Source organism: Schistocerca nitens, chromosome 3 (assembly GCF_023898315.1).
Source record: "Schistocerca nitens isolate TAMUIC-IGC-003100 chromosome 3, iqSchNite1.1, whole genome shotgun sequence".
NCBI classification, from domain to species: domain Eukaryota; kingdom Metazoa; phylum Arthropoda; class Insecta; order Orthoptera; family Acrididae; genus Schistocerca; species Schistocerca nitens.
Genome location: NC_064616.1, coordinates 585,420,866 through 585,441,398, shown reverse-complemented (window position 1 = coordinate 585,441,398; position 20,533 = coordinate 585,420,866). Strand labels below are relative to the sequence as shown.

Below are 20,533 nucleotides of genomic sequence, written 5' to 3'. Positions count from 1 at the left end.
AGAGTATTTTGTTTGACCCTAATTTTGAATTAACCCACATTCTTTCCAACAAATGGTAGTATTCTAGTACCATAGGGTGTCAAGCAAAGGAATTCCTGATTCCAAAATTAAATATCTCAGAAAATAAGATTGATAGCTGAGTGTACAAATCTCATGTTTGTTGTAAAAGCTGCTAACAGATGACACTGTAATTACAATACATAGTGCCTATAAAAAGTGTGCCGCAGCTCAGAATGATCAGTTCTACCACAGCCACATGAAAGAAGGTTAGCCTACTGAAGGAAGAGTTTGAAATCATGTATTCCATTGAACAACGTGTTTTTCAGGTACTGGAATACCACAGGTTAGAATACAGTCCTATGGCAAAAAGACGGAGTTTTCGAAGATGATTTAGTGATCAAAAAGGATCTGATGTGAAAACCATTCACAAGCTCTTCACAAAATTTTAGCAGACAGGCAGTGTTGCTGATGATCAAGTGGAGAATATTGGCCCCAGACAAACTGTAGTTACTCATGAAAATGTCACCATGTTTTCTGGAAATAGTCAGCAAAATCTGAGGAGATCAGTCCAAAGAATTGCAGCAGAAATTGATATGAAGCATTCCAGCACACAGAAAATACTGAGACAGATCCTACACATTTCCATTCACAATCTAAAGTAATCCAGCCATACCTGTATGAGCTGTTTGACAGAAGGTGAGCCAGATTCCCACAAGGACTGATAGTGAAGGATTTGATGTTGGCTGCGCCTGGTTCGGCCGCGGTGGTCTAGCGGTTCTAGGCGCTCAGTCCGGAACCACGCGACCGCTACGGTCGCAGGTTCGAATCCTGCCTCGGGCATGGATGTGTGTGATGTCCTTAGGTTAGTTAGGTTTAAGTAGTTCTAAGTTCTAGGGGACTTATGACCACAGATGTTGAGTCCCATAGTGCTCAGAGCCATTTGAACCATTTTTGCGCCTGGTTCATAGAAGAAGCACACTTCCACCTCATTGGAATCAGTAATAAACAAAACTGGTGATCTTGGGGCTCCAAAAATCCCTGTTCATGTGATGCAGAACCACTGTATTCTCTTAAAGTCACTGTTTTGACTGCATATGCAGCAGAAGTATTATTAGCCCTTTTTTCATGTGAGAAATGGTCACTAGTGAATGTTAAACCACACACTGGAGGTCTAACTAGGCAATGAGTGGTACAGGTAAACTGGGGTCAGACCACATCACAGTGAACAGGTGTTTCACTTTTGTGATGAATATTTCAGGAATAGAGTCATTGCATTGGATTATTGCAAATTTACTGGTTCAGAGATGGATTGGCCTCCATATTCACCTAATCTGACTCTTTGTGACTACTTTTTGTGGAGCACATTGAAGGATGCTGCCCACCTGAATCATCCCACCATGCTGGATGAGCTTGAATTGGCAATCTGTGTGGCATCTGGATCCATTTACATTGAGACACTACAGGACGTAATGATAAATTTCATTCTTTGTTTGTTCCACTTCCATGTTGCAAGTGGTGGACATTTTGAAAAGATTATGATGTGACTGCAAAGGCTGTTTGCAGAGGACTGGTGTAATTATGCGTGCTGATTCTGTATGAGCTGCACAGTGCACTGTGCCATCTGCTATCAGCTTTTCAAACTATTTCAAAACTTTTGTGTAACTTCTCTATAGAACTGTTACAGCTTTCACAATGAACATATCTCTTGTTGCACCCATCTTAGTTTAGGAGATATTTAATTTTGAAATCAGAGGCTCCTTCACTGGACACCTTGTACTTGTCATTCATTGGTCTCCTCACTGATCATGGCAACATTCAGTCACTATCAGAGACATGTAGATGCTTCTTTTAACAGAAACATGGCCTTTATCTATACCAGAGCAGGTTCTATATAATGTGAAAGACTAAATTTCAGGTAAGTGATAAAGTGTTTAAAAATACCTTACAAATTAATGTTTTTGCCTTTGTGTACATGGACAGAAAACCATGATATATGGGACGAACAGTTCCAGTTCTATCGTAATAAATTTTTGTAATGTAAAAGCCTTTGCAGTGTTTGTTCAGTCCTGCATAACATATTTTTTGTTAAGGTAATATAAGAAATCACAAGAAAGACAAACAATCTTCACTAAGAGAAGGGATTGATTGATAGGCCACACCTTGAAGCATAAACAAATCATGAATTTCATACCAGAAGTAAATGTACGGGGTAAAATTGAAAGGGAAGCCAAGGCATGAATACAGCAAGCAGGTTTAAGTGGATGTATGTTTCAACAATTATGTAGGGATAAAGAGACATGCACAAAAGTAGACTAGCATGAAGAGCATCAGGAAACCAGTCATGTGATTGAAGACCATAAAACAATATCCATACATCCATTCTGGTGCCTGACATCCAATCAATGCCTGGGTGGGAGTGGTATCATACTCAATTTTGTGGAAAACCAGACATGTATATAGGCTATTATTATGATGTTGTCATCACTCCTAAAGGCATTTCAAAGCTACTGACACCTTTCACCAGAGAGAAATCCATGTGTCCCTTCTGCCTGCATTAATGTATATTGCATAGTCAAGTATGAGAGTTTTTCAAAGTGTTTACACATTGTGTAACTGAAATGTAAATCTGGGAATGAGTCTGCTATTTATATAAGTGTATGTGGAAAATCACTATAAAGCCACATCCAGGCTGGCCATCACAATGGTCTCCATCATTAATCCATGAACTGGATTTTATCTGGGGCCATTGCATCTTCCTATGGGCACTTTAACACACTCAGCTTTCTGAGCATGTACTGTAGCAAGAACAGTAAGGAGCATATTGTCAACTCTACAGTCAAATGCTCTGGACAAGTCACAGTAATTACCAGTTGACAGTATTTCAGCAATTAAATTTAGAATATTTTTCTTTTTTAATTGAAAAATGACTTGTTTTCTGGAGACACGCTTCTGAAATTCAGTTGGAGACTAGCTAAATATCCTTTTATGAGAGAGGTGTATTATGGTTCTTCGGTATACAATATATTCCAGTAACAATATAATAGAGGGAAACATTCCACGTGGTATATATATATATATATATATATATATATATATATATATATATATATATATATATATATATATATAAAAACAAAGATGATGTGACTTACCAAATGAAAGTCCTGGCAGGTCGATAGACACACAAACAAACACAAACATACACACAAAATTCAAGCTTTCGCAACAAACTGTTGCCTCATCAGGAAAGAGGGAAGGAGAGGGAAAGACGAAAGGATGTGGGTTTTAAGGGAGAGGGTAAGGAGTCATTCCAATCCCGGGAGCGGAAAGACTTACCTTAGGGGGAAAAAAGGACGGGTATACACTCGCACACACACACATATCCATCCACACATATACAGACACAAGCAGACATATTTGGTCTTTATATATATATTCCAGTAATTTTGATAGGGAGCTTAACAGCAAATTTCATCAGTAATTATCAATACCTGTATTACTGCCTTTTTCATAAAGTAGATTGAAAGTAGCATACTTCAGTCTGTCTGGAAGTATCCCCTATGATAGTGATTTTTGTTGCATATGAAACTGAATACATGTGAAACAGTATTTCGGCTATTTAATTGTGATATTATCAACTCCATAAGAATTTTTGCTTTAAAGAAAGTTAATTATATACTTAATTTCTATGACAGAGTGTGGGATAATTATGATTTGGCTGTATTTATGTGGGCATATATTCCATTGCTTTATAAATTGAGCTGCCCTACAAATCTTCGTGGCTACTTCAAGGAAGTGATCAATAAATAGAAAGGCTAACTAACTACTAAATTTTAATAACAGAGGCTCTACACTCCTTAATGTATTTCACATTTTCTCCTTTATGTGTAACCATTTAAGTTTAATCTTATTATCTGAGTCACTAGTTTCAGAGGTTATACAGAGGTTTTTGTATTATTTTCTAATCAATATCCCTAAGATAGTACAATATATCTTGTTATTTGAAATCAGTTACACTTCTGTGTCTGTCCTGACCATTTTATATAATTTCCTTTTCCTTGCGTAAGTATTTTTGATGATAAGCAGCTACCAAAGAATGACAAAAAACCATAAATAAATACATTAAATTTGGAACTGAGATCTGTCACACTATACATCTCTATCTCTAACCAGCATCCTTTAATGTTGACTCAGAACATTTTGTTGTCTGTCATTTAATTACTCTGTTTTCCATGATACCACTTTGTTGCAACCAACCACTTTGTTGCTCGTGTGTCATAGTCATAGAAGTCATTCACTACTTGGGAAACATTCATATCACTGATTTAGTGGTTAACTACAACTGTACTATCTATTAGTGTACTACTTTCCTGTGTAATTATGGTGTGACTCTTGATAGCAGAACCCACGTTATAATCATTTCTTTTATCTGAATCTTTCAGAAAATTAATATTAAAATCTCACAGATTATCATTTGGTTTCCTTTTTCTGTTAGGTGGCACAATAATGACTTTCCAGTAGCAGAATTTCACATGCACAGACTTTTAATTGTCAATCTAAGAAGACTGGTTGGTTGATTTGGGGGAGAGGACCAAACAGAAAGGTCATTGGTCCCATCAGATTAGAGAAGTGTGGGGAAGGATGTTGGCCATACCCTTTTAAAGGAACCATCCTGGCATTGAAGCAACTTAGGGAAATCATGGAAAACCTAAATGAGGATGGTCGGATGCAGGTTTGAACCATCATCCTCCTGAATACAAGTCAAGTATGCTAACCACTGCACGACCTCGCTTGGTAATCTAAGAAGAACTATTGTTCAATGTAATTGCTTAAGAAGATCTAGAATGGGTATCTTCCACTTAAAAATGCGGATGATTCAGCAATGGTTTAAACATTGGTATATGCCAAATACTGCTAGAAGTGTGACTGGGTCACTAGGATTATACTGTCAGCATAAAGTTTATCAGACTAATTTAGAGCAACACATACCTGTACTCTTTTTATAGACACTTGACACTCTCCACAACTGTATATGCCCATTGGGAAGAAGTATGTGAGTGTCAGTGTAAGAATATTGTAATACTGCGCCAGCACAAAAACCTGAAAAAGTACAAAAATAATCATAAATCACAGTAATTTTAATTCTTTTAGGCAACTGCAGCAACTGGTAACATCATCATACATCATTAGTGGAGAGTCAGCTAAGAGTGTGCAGTCAGGTAAGAGTGCAAGTTGCTATATTTTTTAAGTTGGCTAACATGGTCAGGCACCTTATGCTACCTGCCAGTTACTCACCCTCTCCTGATGAGTATGGCAGCATATGATCTGCCTCTGGCCACATGTATGTGATTAGTAGGTAAGAAATGTGTTTTAGTAATTCATTATAATTTTTTCAGTCAGTTTATTAGCAATACAGGGTGTTGACATTGATTCAGCATAATTTCCAATATTACCACAATGGAAAGCAGATATGTAGCTACTGAGTAATGTAATACACTGCAAGATAAGGCTTGAGAATGAAAGAGAGATCTGAGATTACATTTTTATGTCAATGGTGACCAAGGGTGTGCACTCAGAGGTTGGCTAATATTTGGGGTACACAGTAGTGGTCACCCTATCTCTGTGTGTATGCATTATTTGTTTTTATTGTGCTGATAGCACTTAACTCATCCATACTTTAAATTGTTAGTATAACAGGTAAAGCAATGGGTAATTACAACAGAAAAACTGATATGAAGCTAATTTTCCCTAAAGAAATACTAAATGACATAAGCATTAGAACTGAAAATGGTGAAAGCAAGAGGCAAGTTGCAAAACTCTTTGGCACTGGGATGTCTACTACTCAAATTTGTCTTAGGAAGAATATACTTGCAATTATAGGTTTAATCCATAAACAATTTATTAACCCTTGCTGATGATATTGACATATTATATAAGTGTCTTAAGCTTTTTCCCCCCTCCCAGGGGAGTGTCCCTTCTATTTTTGAGAGGTTCAAGAAGATTTTTGTGATGAAATGGAAGAACAGCTGGAAAGTTGATGCAAAAATTTGGATGTATCATTTTATGGTTTGACGAGGAAGAAAATCACACAAATTACTTATTAGTTTGCTGAAGTTAATGGCTTATGTGGCTGCTTTAATAGTGTAAAGAATATAGTGGGAAAGACTGAGTCAAAGGTTTCTGAAAAGACATAGGATGTCTTTGTGACAGCCAGAAAATTGTAGCATGTGAAGGGCAATCAGTTTTAAGAAAATACAAGTTAAAAGATTCTTTGAGAACTTTGAATCTATTTATGAAAGAAAGATATTCCCTTTGGACATGATCATTAATTGTGACGAATGACACTTATCAATAGTGCCTAACAAAACATCCAAAATTATTTCACTAATGGGTAAAATAAGGGCCTGTAAGATGTCTCCAGGAGAAAGAGGTCAAAATGTAAGTATTGTTGCTTGATTTAGTGCTTCAGGTATTTACACACTATCAGCCATAATATAGGGAAAGGCTGAAACAGATAATTTACACTGAAGCACCTGCTGAAACATTACCCATTCTTTCTGGCAGTGGCTATATAACTGCTGAGATCTTTGTTGACTGGCTGAAGCACTCTCCCCAAAACATAAAACCAACTGAAACCGAGTCAGTTTTGTTACTTCTAGATAATCACACTACTTATCTAAGTATTTTGCTTGTGAACCTTTGCAGGCAAAGTTTTATAACTATAGTTTCCTTGATAACCCTTGCCAGTCATAAAACACAACCTCTGGACATGAGTTTTTTTAGGTCCTCAGGAGACTGCATCTCAGTGGAGGTGGAGATATTGGTGGTGACCAATACAGAATTTGCTGTGACACAACTGCCCATTACTTCTATATTTAGAGAAGCATACAACAGGATTTCAATGATTGACAAAGCACTTAAATGATTTCAGTCAACTGGAATATACCCATTCAATCCAGATGTGTTTACTAACGTAGATTTTGCCCCTTCTTTAGTGACTGATAAACATACCCATGTTTCTTAAAGTATGCAAAATGGCTCTGGAGAGGAAGGAGCAGAAGACAATCCTGATGTCATTATAGCTTATGATTTGGTTGGTGTCCCTGTATTCCTTGATGAAATCATACCTGAGATTTCTCATTATGGGGGGGGGGATCCTGAAAACTTACCAACTTCAAGGAAACAAGACAAAAAAGTAGAAATGCTTTCCAATGAAAGATTTAATGCATCCATCACTCAAAGTGGTCCATCAGCTAGGTTAACTGGTGCTGATATTGCTGCTAACATGAAGCTTAAGAGAAACAAGCTAAATTTGAAAATAACAGCCATAAAACATTACAAGGCATCCAAAACCAGAAAACAAAATCTGTTTGTTCAGTTGTTGCTACCAAAGAAGAACAAAGTTGAAACAACGCAATTCAATGTACCAAATTATGAAATAGTATTAAGTCACCATTTAAAATTGTATTTATAGAGAAAAACAAAAACAAAAGAAGGAACAAGAACTTCAAGAAAAGGAAAAAATAGGCAAAGAAAGTGGTGATAAAAAGATTAAGGGAGACATCTGTGAAAGAAAGCTTGAAATAGAAAAAGACAAGAAGGGCTCAAAATCTATCAGATCAAAACAATACAACTGCAATGTGAAGAATCAGCGTTTTGCACTGGTTGCAGTGTGACCTATGAAGAATACTGGGTGAAGTGTGTACAGTGCTGACACTGGTGGCTCAAAGGCATATTCTTATTATGCAGGTTTATTCATGATGATTATTAAAGCTTAAGCTTAAAGATTTCTCAGTTTTAACCCCTCCTCCCATGCAGATAGTTACCTGACAAGGCAGCTAAGACAGGGCAAATATAAACATTTGAAAAATAGTGAAAACAAATAATTTTAGTTAGATTTAAGGTTTTATAAGTTGATACAGTTAGGTTATTAGATGATGTGCACATTGCATAGTTTTTCATTTGTTTAGAAATAGTTTTTATCCACAGTATAAAATGTTACTTGTGCATTCTTACCCTAATCTTCCCAACATTAATACATTAATACTTGGAAAGTACAGTTGGTATACTACTGAAATTACAACATTACAACAAAATTAATGCCTATCATCAGGCCGTAGAGCGCATACAAAGGGTATTATGTAACCTGTCATGTATTATTTGTTCAAATTACAGTTCAGGAAGATCTTGTAGGGCTAGTGGAAAGTTATTTAATAGTGTGTGTCCTACGAGCTCATAGCTGTTGACTGATATTGACAATATATGGTACAGTGTACAAGTATGTTTATTGTTTCTTGCATTGCAACATTGTTTTACTCCTGACAAGTTCCTCTTTGCATAAATTAATACATTTTGTAATTTCCCATCAATGATGAAGACATTAGAGACTGAGGAGAAGCTCAGATTTGGGAAGATTGGTAAGAAAACACTCCATGCTGTATTACATCTGGATGGCTGTATGGGAATTTGTGGTTATTTCCTTCTGTCTACAAATCCATTACCGTATCATTGTGCCACCTTGCAAAGTGCTTTATTAAAGATCGAGTAATTACTGTAATTGCCTTCTACTGCTCTTACAAGATGTCATGAATATAACTGTAGTTGCTTCACAAGATAAAAAGCCTACTATATCAGAGAATGCTTTGGGAAAATGCTTAACAACACATTCTAACATAGACGTCAGGTATAAAATTCATAATATGCCTTAAATTACTCTAGTCAACTTTCCATTAATGTATTTTACTTGCTGCCCCCTCAATACCTTTTCACAAAATATAACCGAAGAACTCAACACAGTTGGAGCCATCAGGGGGTAGTGTGGTTTATACACCAAAGCCTTTTTGTTCTGTTCTGTTCTGTTTTTATTAAGCTAAACTCTATTGGCTCTAAACCAAAAGATGCTTTGGGAATTGTATTATCAGCTCATTTTTTTCAGGCTGTTGAGTCATTACTACAGTAAATTTTAAGTTGTGTAATCTGCATATAACACTGTGTTGGATTTTATAAATGAGAGTAGGTCATTAATGACTATCCGGGACAAAACAGGTTACAACACAGATCCCTGTGGAGCACATATAGTGTGATTTGTTCCGCAATAGGTATTTCTATACCTATGCAGACAACTTGTTCACAGTTGTCTACATTGATTTTAGATGTTTTAGGCTGCTGTCTCTGGTACCAGAATACCTATTACTTTCTTAAATAAGTTATAAGATAACAGTGCATCATATATGTCTACAATGTCTGATGATTTAAAGCTCTTTACTGCATTTAGGATAAAAGTAGATGAAACCTTTGGTAATGTAAACATATAAATAACTGTTAATGACTTACAACAGTTATCTTCTAGTAATTCTGAGGAACTAAAATCAACTTGGCGATAGCTTTCCTTAGTTCTTCAGTTCTTCAACAGATTTAATAACAAAAATGCTTGAAGGTTAACCACATTACTCATTATTACATAAGCTAACTAATTTAAGAGACAGGTTTCGGTGTAGCAGCATAGCATTAGATTTACAGTATGTTGAGTTGATTGCCATTCTGTACAAAACAGATTTTAATTAATGGTGCTGTCTTCAGTCACACAACCAATGTCTTTTAGAGCAAGCAAATGGAATATTAAAGGGTTGAGCTGAAATATAGGCCATCCATCTGAAAAGTTCGAGAATGGTTTTCTTCCTGGTTTTTAAGCAACGCAAGCACTGTAACTAGGGTAGCAGCTTGAACTATAACTGCTCTCAATAAAGGTGCATTCAAACAGTCAGTTGTGAGCAAGACTGTGCGTTAAGTAACAGATATGCAGCTGTAATAAGTCTATGATGTTGTGTCACAATTGCAACGAACCAACATCTCTGAATCAAGGGTTGCTGACATTCTTCAAAATGTTTTGAAGAAGAGAAAAGTGAGTGCAATGATTGTCCTGCGCACCTTGACTCTTGAACAAAAACAATGATGCATGGATGTGACTTGACTGAAATTCAAAACATGGACAATTCTTCTGTGGGAAAAACCCTCCAGATGAATAGATTCATGTTATCAGTACAAACTTATCACAAAACGATAAAGTCCAGGATTCGCATGAAGGGTCTACATCTACATCTATACTGTGCAAACCTCGGAGAGTGCATGGCAGGGGGTATGTTCCACTTACCAATTATTAGGGCTTTCTCCCATCCCATTAACATATGGAGTGCAGGAAGAATAGTGATACACAGGTGGTTGTAGTAGCCTATATCCCTAAAGTCATTATTTAAAGTCAGTTCTTGAAACGTTGTAAGCAGGCTTTCTCATGGTAGTTTATGTCTACCTTCAAGAGTCTGCCAGTTCAGTTTCTTCAGCACCCCTGTAATACTCTCCCATGGACCAAACGAACATGTGACCAATAGTGCTTCCCGTCTCTACATATGTTCAAAATCACCCGTAAGTCCTATTTGGCATGGTTTCCACACACTTGAGCAATATTCTAGGATAACTTACATGAGTCGTTAGTAAGCAGTCTCCTTTGAACACCGGTTCTATTTCCCTAATATTATACCAATAAACTGAAGTCTATTACCAGCTTTAGACGCCACTGAGCTTATGTGATCATTCCACTTCATGTCCGTACTAAAGTTTATATCCAGGTTTATGTATGAGTTGATCGATTCCAACTGTGATTCATTGGTATTATGGCCATAGGATTTTCGTTTTGTGAAGTGCACAGTTTTACATTTCTGAACATTTAAAGCAAGTTGCCAGTTTTGCACTGCTTCTAAATGTTTCAAGATAAGATAATGCATCATCTGCAAAAAGTTTGAGGTTACAGTATTATTAATATTGTACATGAGGTCATTAATATACAACATTAATAGCAGGGCTCCCAAGACACTTCCCTGGGGCACACCCGAAGCTACTTCCATATCTGTGATGACTTTCCATCCAAGATAACTTGCTGTGTCCTACCTACCAAAATCCTCATCCGGTCACAAGTTTCACTTCATACGTCATATGATCGAACTTTTGACAAAAGGCGTAAGTGTGGTACTGAGTGAGAAGCTTTTTGGAAATCAAGAAATACTGCGTCTATACGACCACCTTGATCCAAAGCTTTTAGTAATATCATATGAGAAAAGAGCGAGTTGGATTTGACATCATAGCTGTTTTCGGAATCCATGCTCGTTGGCATGAAGAACCTCATTCTGTTCGAGAAATCACATTATGTTTGAGCTCAGAATACGTTCTAAGATTCCACAAAAAATCGATATCGAACACAGTTTTGTGGATCACCTCCACCGCCATTCTTACACGGGGACGACCTATGCTTTCGTCCAACTACTGGGCACAGTCCTACGTTCAATGGATCTGTGATAGTTTATAATTAAAAGAGGGGCTACATCAGCCGTTTCTCAACACCATTTACTTCAGTCATCTTTTCAGTGATATGAGGATTAAATTGGAACAATTTTCCAGGTTTTCTTTTGTAAAATAACATTTGAAAACCGAGTTAAGGGTTTCTCATTTTGCTTTAATACACTCAATTTCAGTTCCTGTCTCATCTGTGAGTGACTCTACATTAAATTTGGTGCCATGTTTTTGACAACATAACCAACATTCAAGAGAAGGTGATGTGTGAGTTGAATAACATCCGAAATAAAGACTTTTATGGCAGTTTAACTTCGTCATATTAACATTCTGTGTGTTTTACAAGTGGGATGGAGCTTATGTAGAACACCTGAAGCATTAAAGCCACCATCTTTAAAGTTTCTTTGTTTTCTCGTTAACCCGGTCTCGAATCGTTTTAGACTGACTCCTAATATTCGTAAACGAAGGAAAAACCACAAAAATAGCAATAACTCAAAAATTATATGTCAAATGCGATGAAAATACGTGGTAAAGTAATATTAATACATGAAAACGCGATTACAGACAAAGACTTCATGACACAAAAGGACAAATCAGATTTTAAAGTTCGAAGTAGCACAAAAAAAATCAGTTTAGAGTGTAATTCAGAAGCAGCTCGGAGCCGGGAATCGGGTGAAGGGCTATAAGGAGCGGTCAAAGGAAAACGTACACCTTCCACAATGGGACCATGGAACAGTTCCATTTGAAATTAATCAACACACATGTTAAAACATTTATCCCACTCGAAGACGAGACGACCATCTCCGGACAGGGTCGGCCGCTGATGGATCCACAACTACACCCTCTATTGCACTTCCTTGTCTGACTGAAACCGACGTCCATCCAGTGACGGATACATATGAGGGGGTGCGAGCCCCCTCCCCCTCCATACGGGGCCGACCGCACGCTATTCGTTCGTTTCTTTCGTCAGTCGACTCGACTGAATCGAGTTATCGGGTAGTTGTACTTTCCTATGTAGCACGCGCGTCCGCGTCATCATATTTTATACGTTTCTGTCTGGCACATACCTACGAGAAAAGTCGCGGCCATTCTAGAGATCTCGATACATTTTTCTGTCTGGCATTTGTTCGAGAAAAGTCGCATATATTCTACTGTTTTCTTGTACGAAGAACATTCGATGCGTAGCGTTATAAATACGGACTATTCGTCGAATAGGAAGCTGGTTTACATTCAGAAGCAGAATATTAAGACTGAAGAACGAATAAGTAAAAATTCCTAGTTGCAGCAAGTGCAAGTGTGAAGATTAGTCAAGAGTGAGAGTGATCAGTTAATGATGAAGTATTAAGAATAGTAATTCATAGTAACTGTTTATGTTATGACTGACATGAAAGAACGTTTTTCTGAAGAAAATATTTATCAATTAAATTTCAACACTTACATTTGCCCTCACAACTACTGAAACATGACGGTAATGATCTGACACATAAAGTGAATCAGTGCTTAACTGAACTACCGTTCTTTGAAGAAGAATAACTCGTTGTGATTTAAAACAGACTAATGGGAGAGATACTTCAATACAAGCAAGCTAGCGTAAACGCACGTAATGATCGTGATTCTGTTATGCAAGCGTTGTCTGTTTGTCCTAGATCTGAATATCCTACTTTGCACACGCTATACAAAATATTTGCTTGTCTACCTGCAGCCTTTGCTACAGTAGAAACAAGTTTTTCAACATTGCGGCGTACAAAGACATAGCTGAGGTCGGCAATGAAAGAGGATCAACTCCATGGCTTAGCTCTGTTGAACACTCACCATGACATTGATTGTCCTATTGACGATGTAATTAACCAATTAGCCAGGAAGAATAGGCGCATATAATTCATCATTTAAGGAAGAGAACCACAATTGTAACTTTTTTATATCATAAGATGGCATTGTCTTGTATATGTGTATAATCAGTGTAAATAAAACTTTCTTAAACTTTGCAAGTGACTTGATTAATTTTTATGACAGTAAAAGTAAAAGTAGCTCAAGATATCTTGAGGTTTTTCTGTATCCGCCACTGCGTCCATGTACGTCTTCCTTCAGGTCGCCACAGAAGTGAAATCACATGGTGAACGATCAAGACTGTACGGAGGGTGACGCCGTGTTTCTCAACCAAATCGCTGAAGCATTGTCTTCGTCCAACTGGCAGTGTGGGAGCGGACTTTTTCGTGCGACAGGATGATTCCATCTGACCACGTTCCTGGAGGTTTTGACTTTATGGCACGTTGCTGTTTCTGTGAAGACCTTATTATTAGAATTTATGAAATCTCAGAGCGATGGCATTTCACTGACGTTATTGTCATCAGAGGATCGGATGATGTTAATGAATTGTGTAGACGAATTATATTATCTCACAAAAATACCCTGGAGAAGTTATCATGTACAAACAAGATGGGAACCACTTCCACATTATCCATGACTGTATATACTCCTCCAGACGATGCCGATGCCGTTTCTGCACTGACTCATTTATTGCCACCAGAATTTAAAAAAAACCAATCGACGCACCAGAGCAATCGCGGCCATGTCCGACATCGACTGGCTCAATATATTGTTATATCTCTACTTGCAAAAACGGCCAACGACACAGGCCGGTGCCATGTTTCATGTTTCATGAGACCCCCAAGGTCAGCCGGGTCCAGGGTCCAAAGGTCAGCATGGCGGCGTCACTGTCCCGCTGAGAAAGTTGTCCTTTTAGGACACTATGTGGGCAAGCACCCACGCCAGCAAAAGTTTGGCACGTGTAGAAATTTTAAAATTAGAGTGCCATGCGGTGACAGATTTTTTTCCTTTTATTTATATAAACGGAGATACTAGTAAATCTTTGTTAGTCAGCACAATGTTGTGGTTAAATGAGTGTTTAAGCACAGGACAACATAGTTCGATACAGTACGACGGAGGAACTTTATATCCAGCACCTTCACATTGATCTTGGTTCCACTCTCGAGGAACATGATGAGCAGAGGGCCCCTGCAGTCGAAGCAGAAGGCCACAATTCCGAGCCCGAGGACAAATGGCAAAACCAGCGGTGGAAGCATCCCACATGTCCCCCTCCAAAGAAATCCAAAGCTGTTCACGCAAGTTCCAGGAAGGTCTTGATGACCTCCTTCTTCGACTGCAGGGCCCTCTACGCACCGACTTCCTCGGGAGTGGAACCACAATGTGCAGCATTATGAAGACACTACAGAAGCTGCGATGCTCCATAAAGCCGGAACTCCCGGGAATGCTGTCGGACGGAATCATCCTGGTGCACGATAAAGCCCACCCTCACACTGCCAGTCGGACTATGGCTATGCCTCAACGATTTGGTTGAGAAACACTGCAACATCCTCTGTACAGCCCGGATCGTTCCCCGTGTGATATTCACATCCTTAGTGACCTGAAGAAAGACGTGCGTCGACATCGGTTTAAGATGGACGAGTTACGTGCAACAATGATGGATGCGGCTGTGGAACCGTCAGCAGCCAGTCGCGTTCTAACAGGAACTGATCGTCTCCTCTCCCAGTGGGATAAACGTCTTAAAGCGTTTGCTGATTACTTCTGAATGGAACCACTCCATGGTCCCATTGTGGAGGGTGTTTGGTTTTTATTTGACTGTCCCTCATAGTAAGAAAGGAAAATATACCTATATTTATACAAGCTTATCTTAATAACTGAACTTACCAATTTCTTGTTCACCAAATCATTCCTTTGGTCCTTTAAGGCTGCAAACTTGTCTGTGATACCCTCATAGATTGATTGCGTTTTTATTAGCTGCGCTAGAAGTTCTTTCCTAATTGTGATATTCGACAAAAAAGAAAGTCTTTCCTCTGGAATTGCATTTCTCAGGTATGTTTTTATGCAAGGAAAGCTTTGTTCCACAGATGCTGTAGTGGAAAGGATGGACAGAATAAGGAAGAACAGCTTTTATGTATCCGTAAAAATGCCCTTATATTCGTTAAGCATTAAGCCGTTGGACGCCCCCAATTTAAAATTGTCTGCGTCTTTCGAACGTGAAAAGCCTGTCTCTAAAAAAACACACACTACACCATAAGCAGGATTCATATTTAAAACATATAACGCTATATGCACTACAGATGGAGGCGCGCCTCATACAAACAACCACTGCTTTGCAGACTGGCGGAGCGTGCACAACAACCACGACTTTACACGATGGCACAGGAAGAAACCGGGAATAAAATTTCCATGTACTTTACCACATCCCCGTCCGCGGACAAGCGAGACCCCACGGGAACAAGAAAGTGACGTCACCGTTGCTATAGTAATCCCACAGTTGTTCACGCCCTGGCCGGAATCGTGTGCTTGCTGCTTCAAGGGAGTTCCGTTTAAATATCGTTTGAACGACAGTTCCGCTGCCAACATTTTTTTAAAGAATAAACGTAGTTTGCAACTGAAGGTTACGTTTTCCAAAGCACTCACAATTCGAACATAACACGACGTCTCATGACGCACACACATGTTATGCCATGCCACGCTACATTAGGAGTAAAACACTACACACGTAGTGAAATAAATTAAATTTTTTGAAGTATGTCAAGATAAAAATGTTGTTCAAGTGCCACTTCACCTACTACCTCTGGACAGTCGCCCCTATTGTAATTATCCCGAGAAGCAGTACAGCAAATATAGCAATGTGTTATGAGTTTATACCGTTAACGCAACGGGCAAGTGTTCTACAACAAGCGGCTTCGAAACTTGTCATGCTGGTTGTTGCGCGGCTGGAGAACACCCTACATGTCAGTGGGATTCATATCCGGTTAATGAGCTGGCACTCGATGCCTTGAAATGTTTTCTGTTGCAGTCATTCGTTCATGGAATGAGAGCCCCGCGTAACCATTTTATAGACTGCATTCACCTCGTACCGTCAACTTATTGGCGTAACAACGTACATATACATTACGGAAGTTATTTCCACAGCCACGTAATAACTCAGTTTCAGTTTGAGACCCATGGATATCGCTGTGTGGGTGCGAAAATTTAGGAAATACTGAAAATAAGGAAAGGGCGAAAGAGCTTTTTTTTATTTAAAAAGGGACTCGAAGGGAGTAGACTATTCAGGTTATCTCAGTTATGATGGTACAGAGTTTTATCGATGATCTAGAAGAGCTAAATGGTTAGAGAACATTGGTTCTAAAACGAGTGAATCTACAGTTACGAAGGCAAACTTGTTTTGGAATAATTCTACCGGAGACGTATATGATCCTACAAATCGTTCTTTGTACGACGTAACTTAGTGATTTATTGTGTTCACAGCTGTCAATATCGTATGTTAGGCAAACCGATGCAACATATAGGATTAGGCCTGCGTCAGGAGTGGGGACAGGAAATGTCACTAATCCACTACAGATGCGTGAAGCAAACACTGACATCGTCAATCCTGATGTCAACATTTGTAGGACTGCAGTCTGCGTTTAAAAGTTGAAGTTTACAGTCCATCAGCCATAGTGAAATGGCGTTATAAATGGCTACGGAAAGAAGACCTCATTTTAGTTTGTGTACATGCAAATGGAATCCGTAGGAATGGCTCTGAGCACTATGCGACTTAACTTCTGAGGTCATCAGTCGCCTAGAATTTAGAACTAATTAAACCTAACTAACCTAAGGACATCACACACATCCATGCCCGAGGCAGGAGTCGAACCTGCGACCGTAGTGGTCGCTCGGCTCCAGACTGTAGCGCCTAGAACCGCAGGGCCACTCCGGTCGGCGAATCTATAGGACAGCTGATCGGATGAATTGGGCAAAGTATCGGTGTAGCAGACATACGAAGTACAACTTGAGTTCCATTGTTACAGTGGTTAATGGAAACGGAAAAAGCGAAATCTCAATACGACTGAGAAGAACAACACTCAACCAGCTATACTGAACCAGATGGTGTGCGCATGTGCGCGCGCAAGCTACCGTGTGGAAAGTGATACGGAAACAGCAGTTACAGCCGTATCATTCGCAGGAAACGCAAGTTTTAACTCCTGCTGGCTTTGGCCTTGTGTCGTGTTGAACTGATGGCCAGCCTACGCGCAGGGTACCCCTCTTGACTTTGCATAGTTTGATTGGTATCCCTGCTTTGAAGCTGAAGAGAATCATTGTTGTCAGTCTGTATTGTTTTGCCTCAGTATTTCATTGTTTTAGACGTGAAACCATGGCTGATGCGAATGGCCGCATTTACACCGTTCAGGAGCAATTTGTGGAGCATGTGTGGGTGCAGGAATATTCACAGACAGCGCAAACAGTGACGGTTGTCATGGTAGTAGCTACTAATTTCAAAAATTTCATAACGTTACCAAAAGGTCAGCCGGCCGCTGAGGCTGAGCGGTTCTAGGCGCTTCAGTCCGGAGCCGCGCTGCTGCTTCGGTCGCAGGTTCGAATCCTGCCTCAGGCATGGATGTGTGTGATGTTCTTAGGTTATTTAGGTTCAAGTAGTCCTAAGTCTAGGGGACTGATGACCTCAGATGTTAAGTCCCATAGTGCATAGAGCCATTTGAACCATTCGAACCAAAAGATTCTTGCGAGTTATGTTCGATTAAAAATTTCAGAAGGGCTATTACACTTTTTATTTCTTGAAAATATTTTCGAGAATAAGTGATTTGTAATTCCGTTTTTAACTTAGCTTTCAGAATGGATAAGATTACACAACATCAGAAAGAGTTTTTGCAGAACATTTAGTTTTCAGTGGAGGGAAGCGGTGCTGTTCAAGTAAATTAGAGGCCAATAAACAGCTGGATGATCCAAACCTCTTCTTGCTCTGTTGAATTATTATGCCACACTCTTCCTTTGCTGCTACATTCCTTTTATATACGTGTCGTCGCATCTTCTTTTTGTTCCATTTGGTTCTTCATCGATTATAATGCTATAAACGTTCTCCCTAATTTTTAAGTTTCATTTTCGATTGATGCTACTGGTTGCTGTATTGGGACGGGATCAGGGGTGCGCTTTTGTAATTGGCTGTACAAGATATCTGCGTGGGGCATTATTTTATACAGTAACCAAAAGGAAAATTTTGGCTGTTGTTAGACCATATGCTTGATTCACAGCTGCCGTTCAGTTGCTGGTATCTTCAATGTTGTAAAGACATTCTAAAATAGCTTCTTCATGCTGATGAACTGTAAGGGTTGTTCTCGATTTAAAGTTCCATCTTGTGGCTGATCCACGAGGGATTCTCCGTTCGACAATTGCATCTAGAACACCCACTCTTAGAGGTGAATAAGAGAGGAATACAATTACATCTGCAATAGTCCTGGAAAAGAGTTTTACTTTTTATTTTGACTTGTAGCTTGGGTAAGAGTTAAGTTCATTTGGTGCGCATAGCAATGCACGTAATACTCAAAAGATGCTCTTACAAATGTTTGGACTTCTGTCATAACTTTTTCTTTCTGTTCTTGGACAACATCGGCGAGGACGTTTGCAATGCGAGTTGCTAAGGAGAGAGCATCGATACCAGATGAATTTAAAAAAATCCAAAATCTTCCAACAGGCTTTCCAGTAGATAACAGATAACGAAATACTACATCCAACTGAAATTTAGAACATACGTCAGAGGTTTAATCTGCTATCACAGACACAAAATCTGCCTTAACTATTTCAGCATTAATTTCCTCATAACACACATGTAAGATACACTCTAGTAAATCATTCCATATATCCTTGGATGTTCCCTTAAAGATTGTAACGTTGTTCATGTGCTCTTTTTTTGTTTTTTCAACTGCATCTAAAGCTGAAACGAAATTTATTAGCGCTCTCAATATTCCAAGATTGTTAGATTCTGCTGTTTCATCGTAAGGCAAGTTCAAGCTCACCGTAGAAACTACGACAGTCAGTTATTTTGGAAAGAACATAGCGATTTTTCCTTCATTGTTGTTGTGTCTTTCTATATACTGTCTGAAAGCTGAGCTAAAGTGTTGCCTAATTTCTGTTCTTCCAAGGATTGGTAAATCTAAAGAAGCATACTATGTGCAATAGATCCTTCTTCATTATTAACCTTCTGTGTTAGCTGACTTAGATCTGACAATCCAGTGCATGTCGAGCTTGTATCTTTACGCTTAGCAAACAGCATGCACGGAAAACAAAATAGTTTATTTGTAGAAATGCAGCAGCAAAGCCAACTATTTCTTCTATTTCTTTTATATTTATTTACGTCAAAAGACCTGTAAAAGAAACTTGTAAACAAACAGCAACTACTACACACCAGGTGTAAAACATTTGATGTGACTGTAGGTAGAAAAATGCTACATGAAATGCATTTGGTTGTAAAAAGGTCAATGCTTCAGTCCTTCTACGACCAACTAGCAGAATCTTATCGAAAGGCTTCTCACGAAAGCCAAAGAAAATTCCGTCGTAAGTAATGGTTTTCATTCGTAAAACGGTTAATGGCCAAACATTTATGGACGACACAGGAACTGAAACTGAGGGTAGCAAAGCAAAATCAGTAATCCTGAACTCCGCTTTCGAAAGTTCCTTTACGCAAGAGTATCCAAGAGTACGTCCTAACTGTCGGAATACGGATATTACTGTCAGTGACGTTGAGAAACAGCTGCAATCGTTAAAACTGAAGAAGGACCCAGAGCCTGATGGAATCCCTCGGCATCAATATGGAATTTTGAGTGAATTCCTCCGTCTTTTAATAATAATGTACCGTAGATCCCTTGAATAAAAACTGTGCCTTGTAGCTGAAAGAAAGCAGAAGCCACAACCGTCTACAGGAAACGTAGGAGAAGTATTCCTGAAAACCGCTGTCTACTCTCATTGAAATTCAGCTGTTGTAGAAATTTACAACATAATCTGCGCTCAAACACGAGTAGGTGTTCCAGGACCGCAACGGAAAACTTTGAGGGATGATGTGCCACAGGCAATTGATATTTTTCTTTAAGAGAATCTCCTTTTTGACCATGCGTTTAGGATTAATTCGCACGAATGAGGCGTAGTACGCAACAAATTCGAGATGGTAGCGTACAGTTCTTTATTAGGCAGGTCACCTGAAACATCCCGCGAGCATACAGTTCTTTATTAGGCAGGTCACCTGAAATGTCCCGCGAGCGTACAGTTCTTTATTAGACAGGTCACCTGAAACATCCCGAGTTAAACTCAGAACTTCTCCACATCCTATCATGTGGAAGGTTATCGACTGTGATGCGTCGATGGATGTCATGTAAAG

The 20,533-nt window shown here is 38.9% G+C and overlaps 1 protein-coding gene across 1 annotated transcript in view; it reads right to left on the bottom strand.

The window, feature by feature from the left end:
* LOC126248500 (ATP-binding cassette sub-family C member 4-like) overlaps window positions 1–20,533 on the bottom strand; it is a 289,894-nt gene that overhangs the window by 114,465 nt on the left and 154,896 nt on the right. The window contains exon 8 of the mRNA XM_049949538.1: window positions 4,990–5,100. Within this exon, the coding sequence (XP_049805495.1) occupies window positions 4,990–5,100 (111 nt within the window). The remainder of the gene's footprint in view (window positions 1–4,989; window positions 5,101–20,533) is intronic.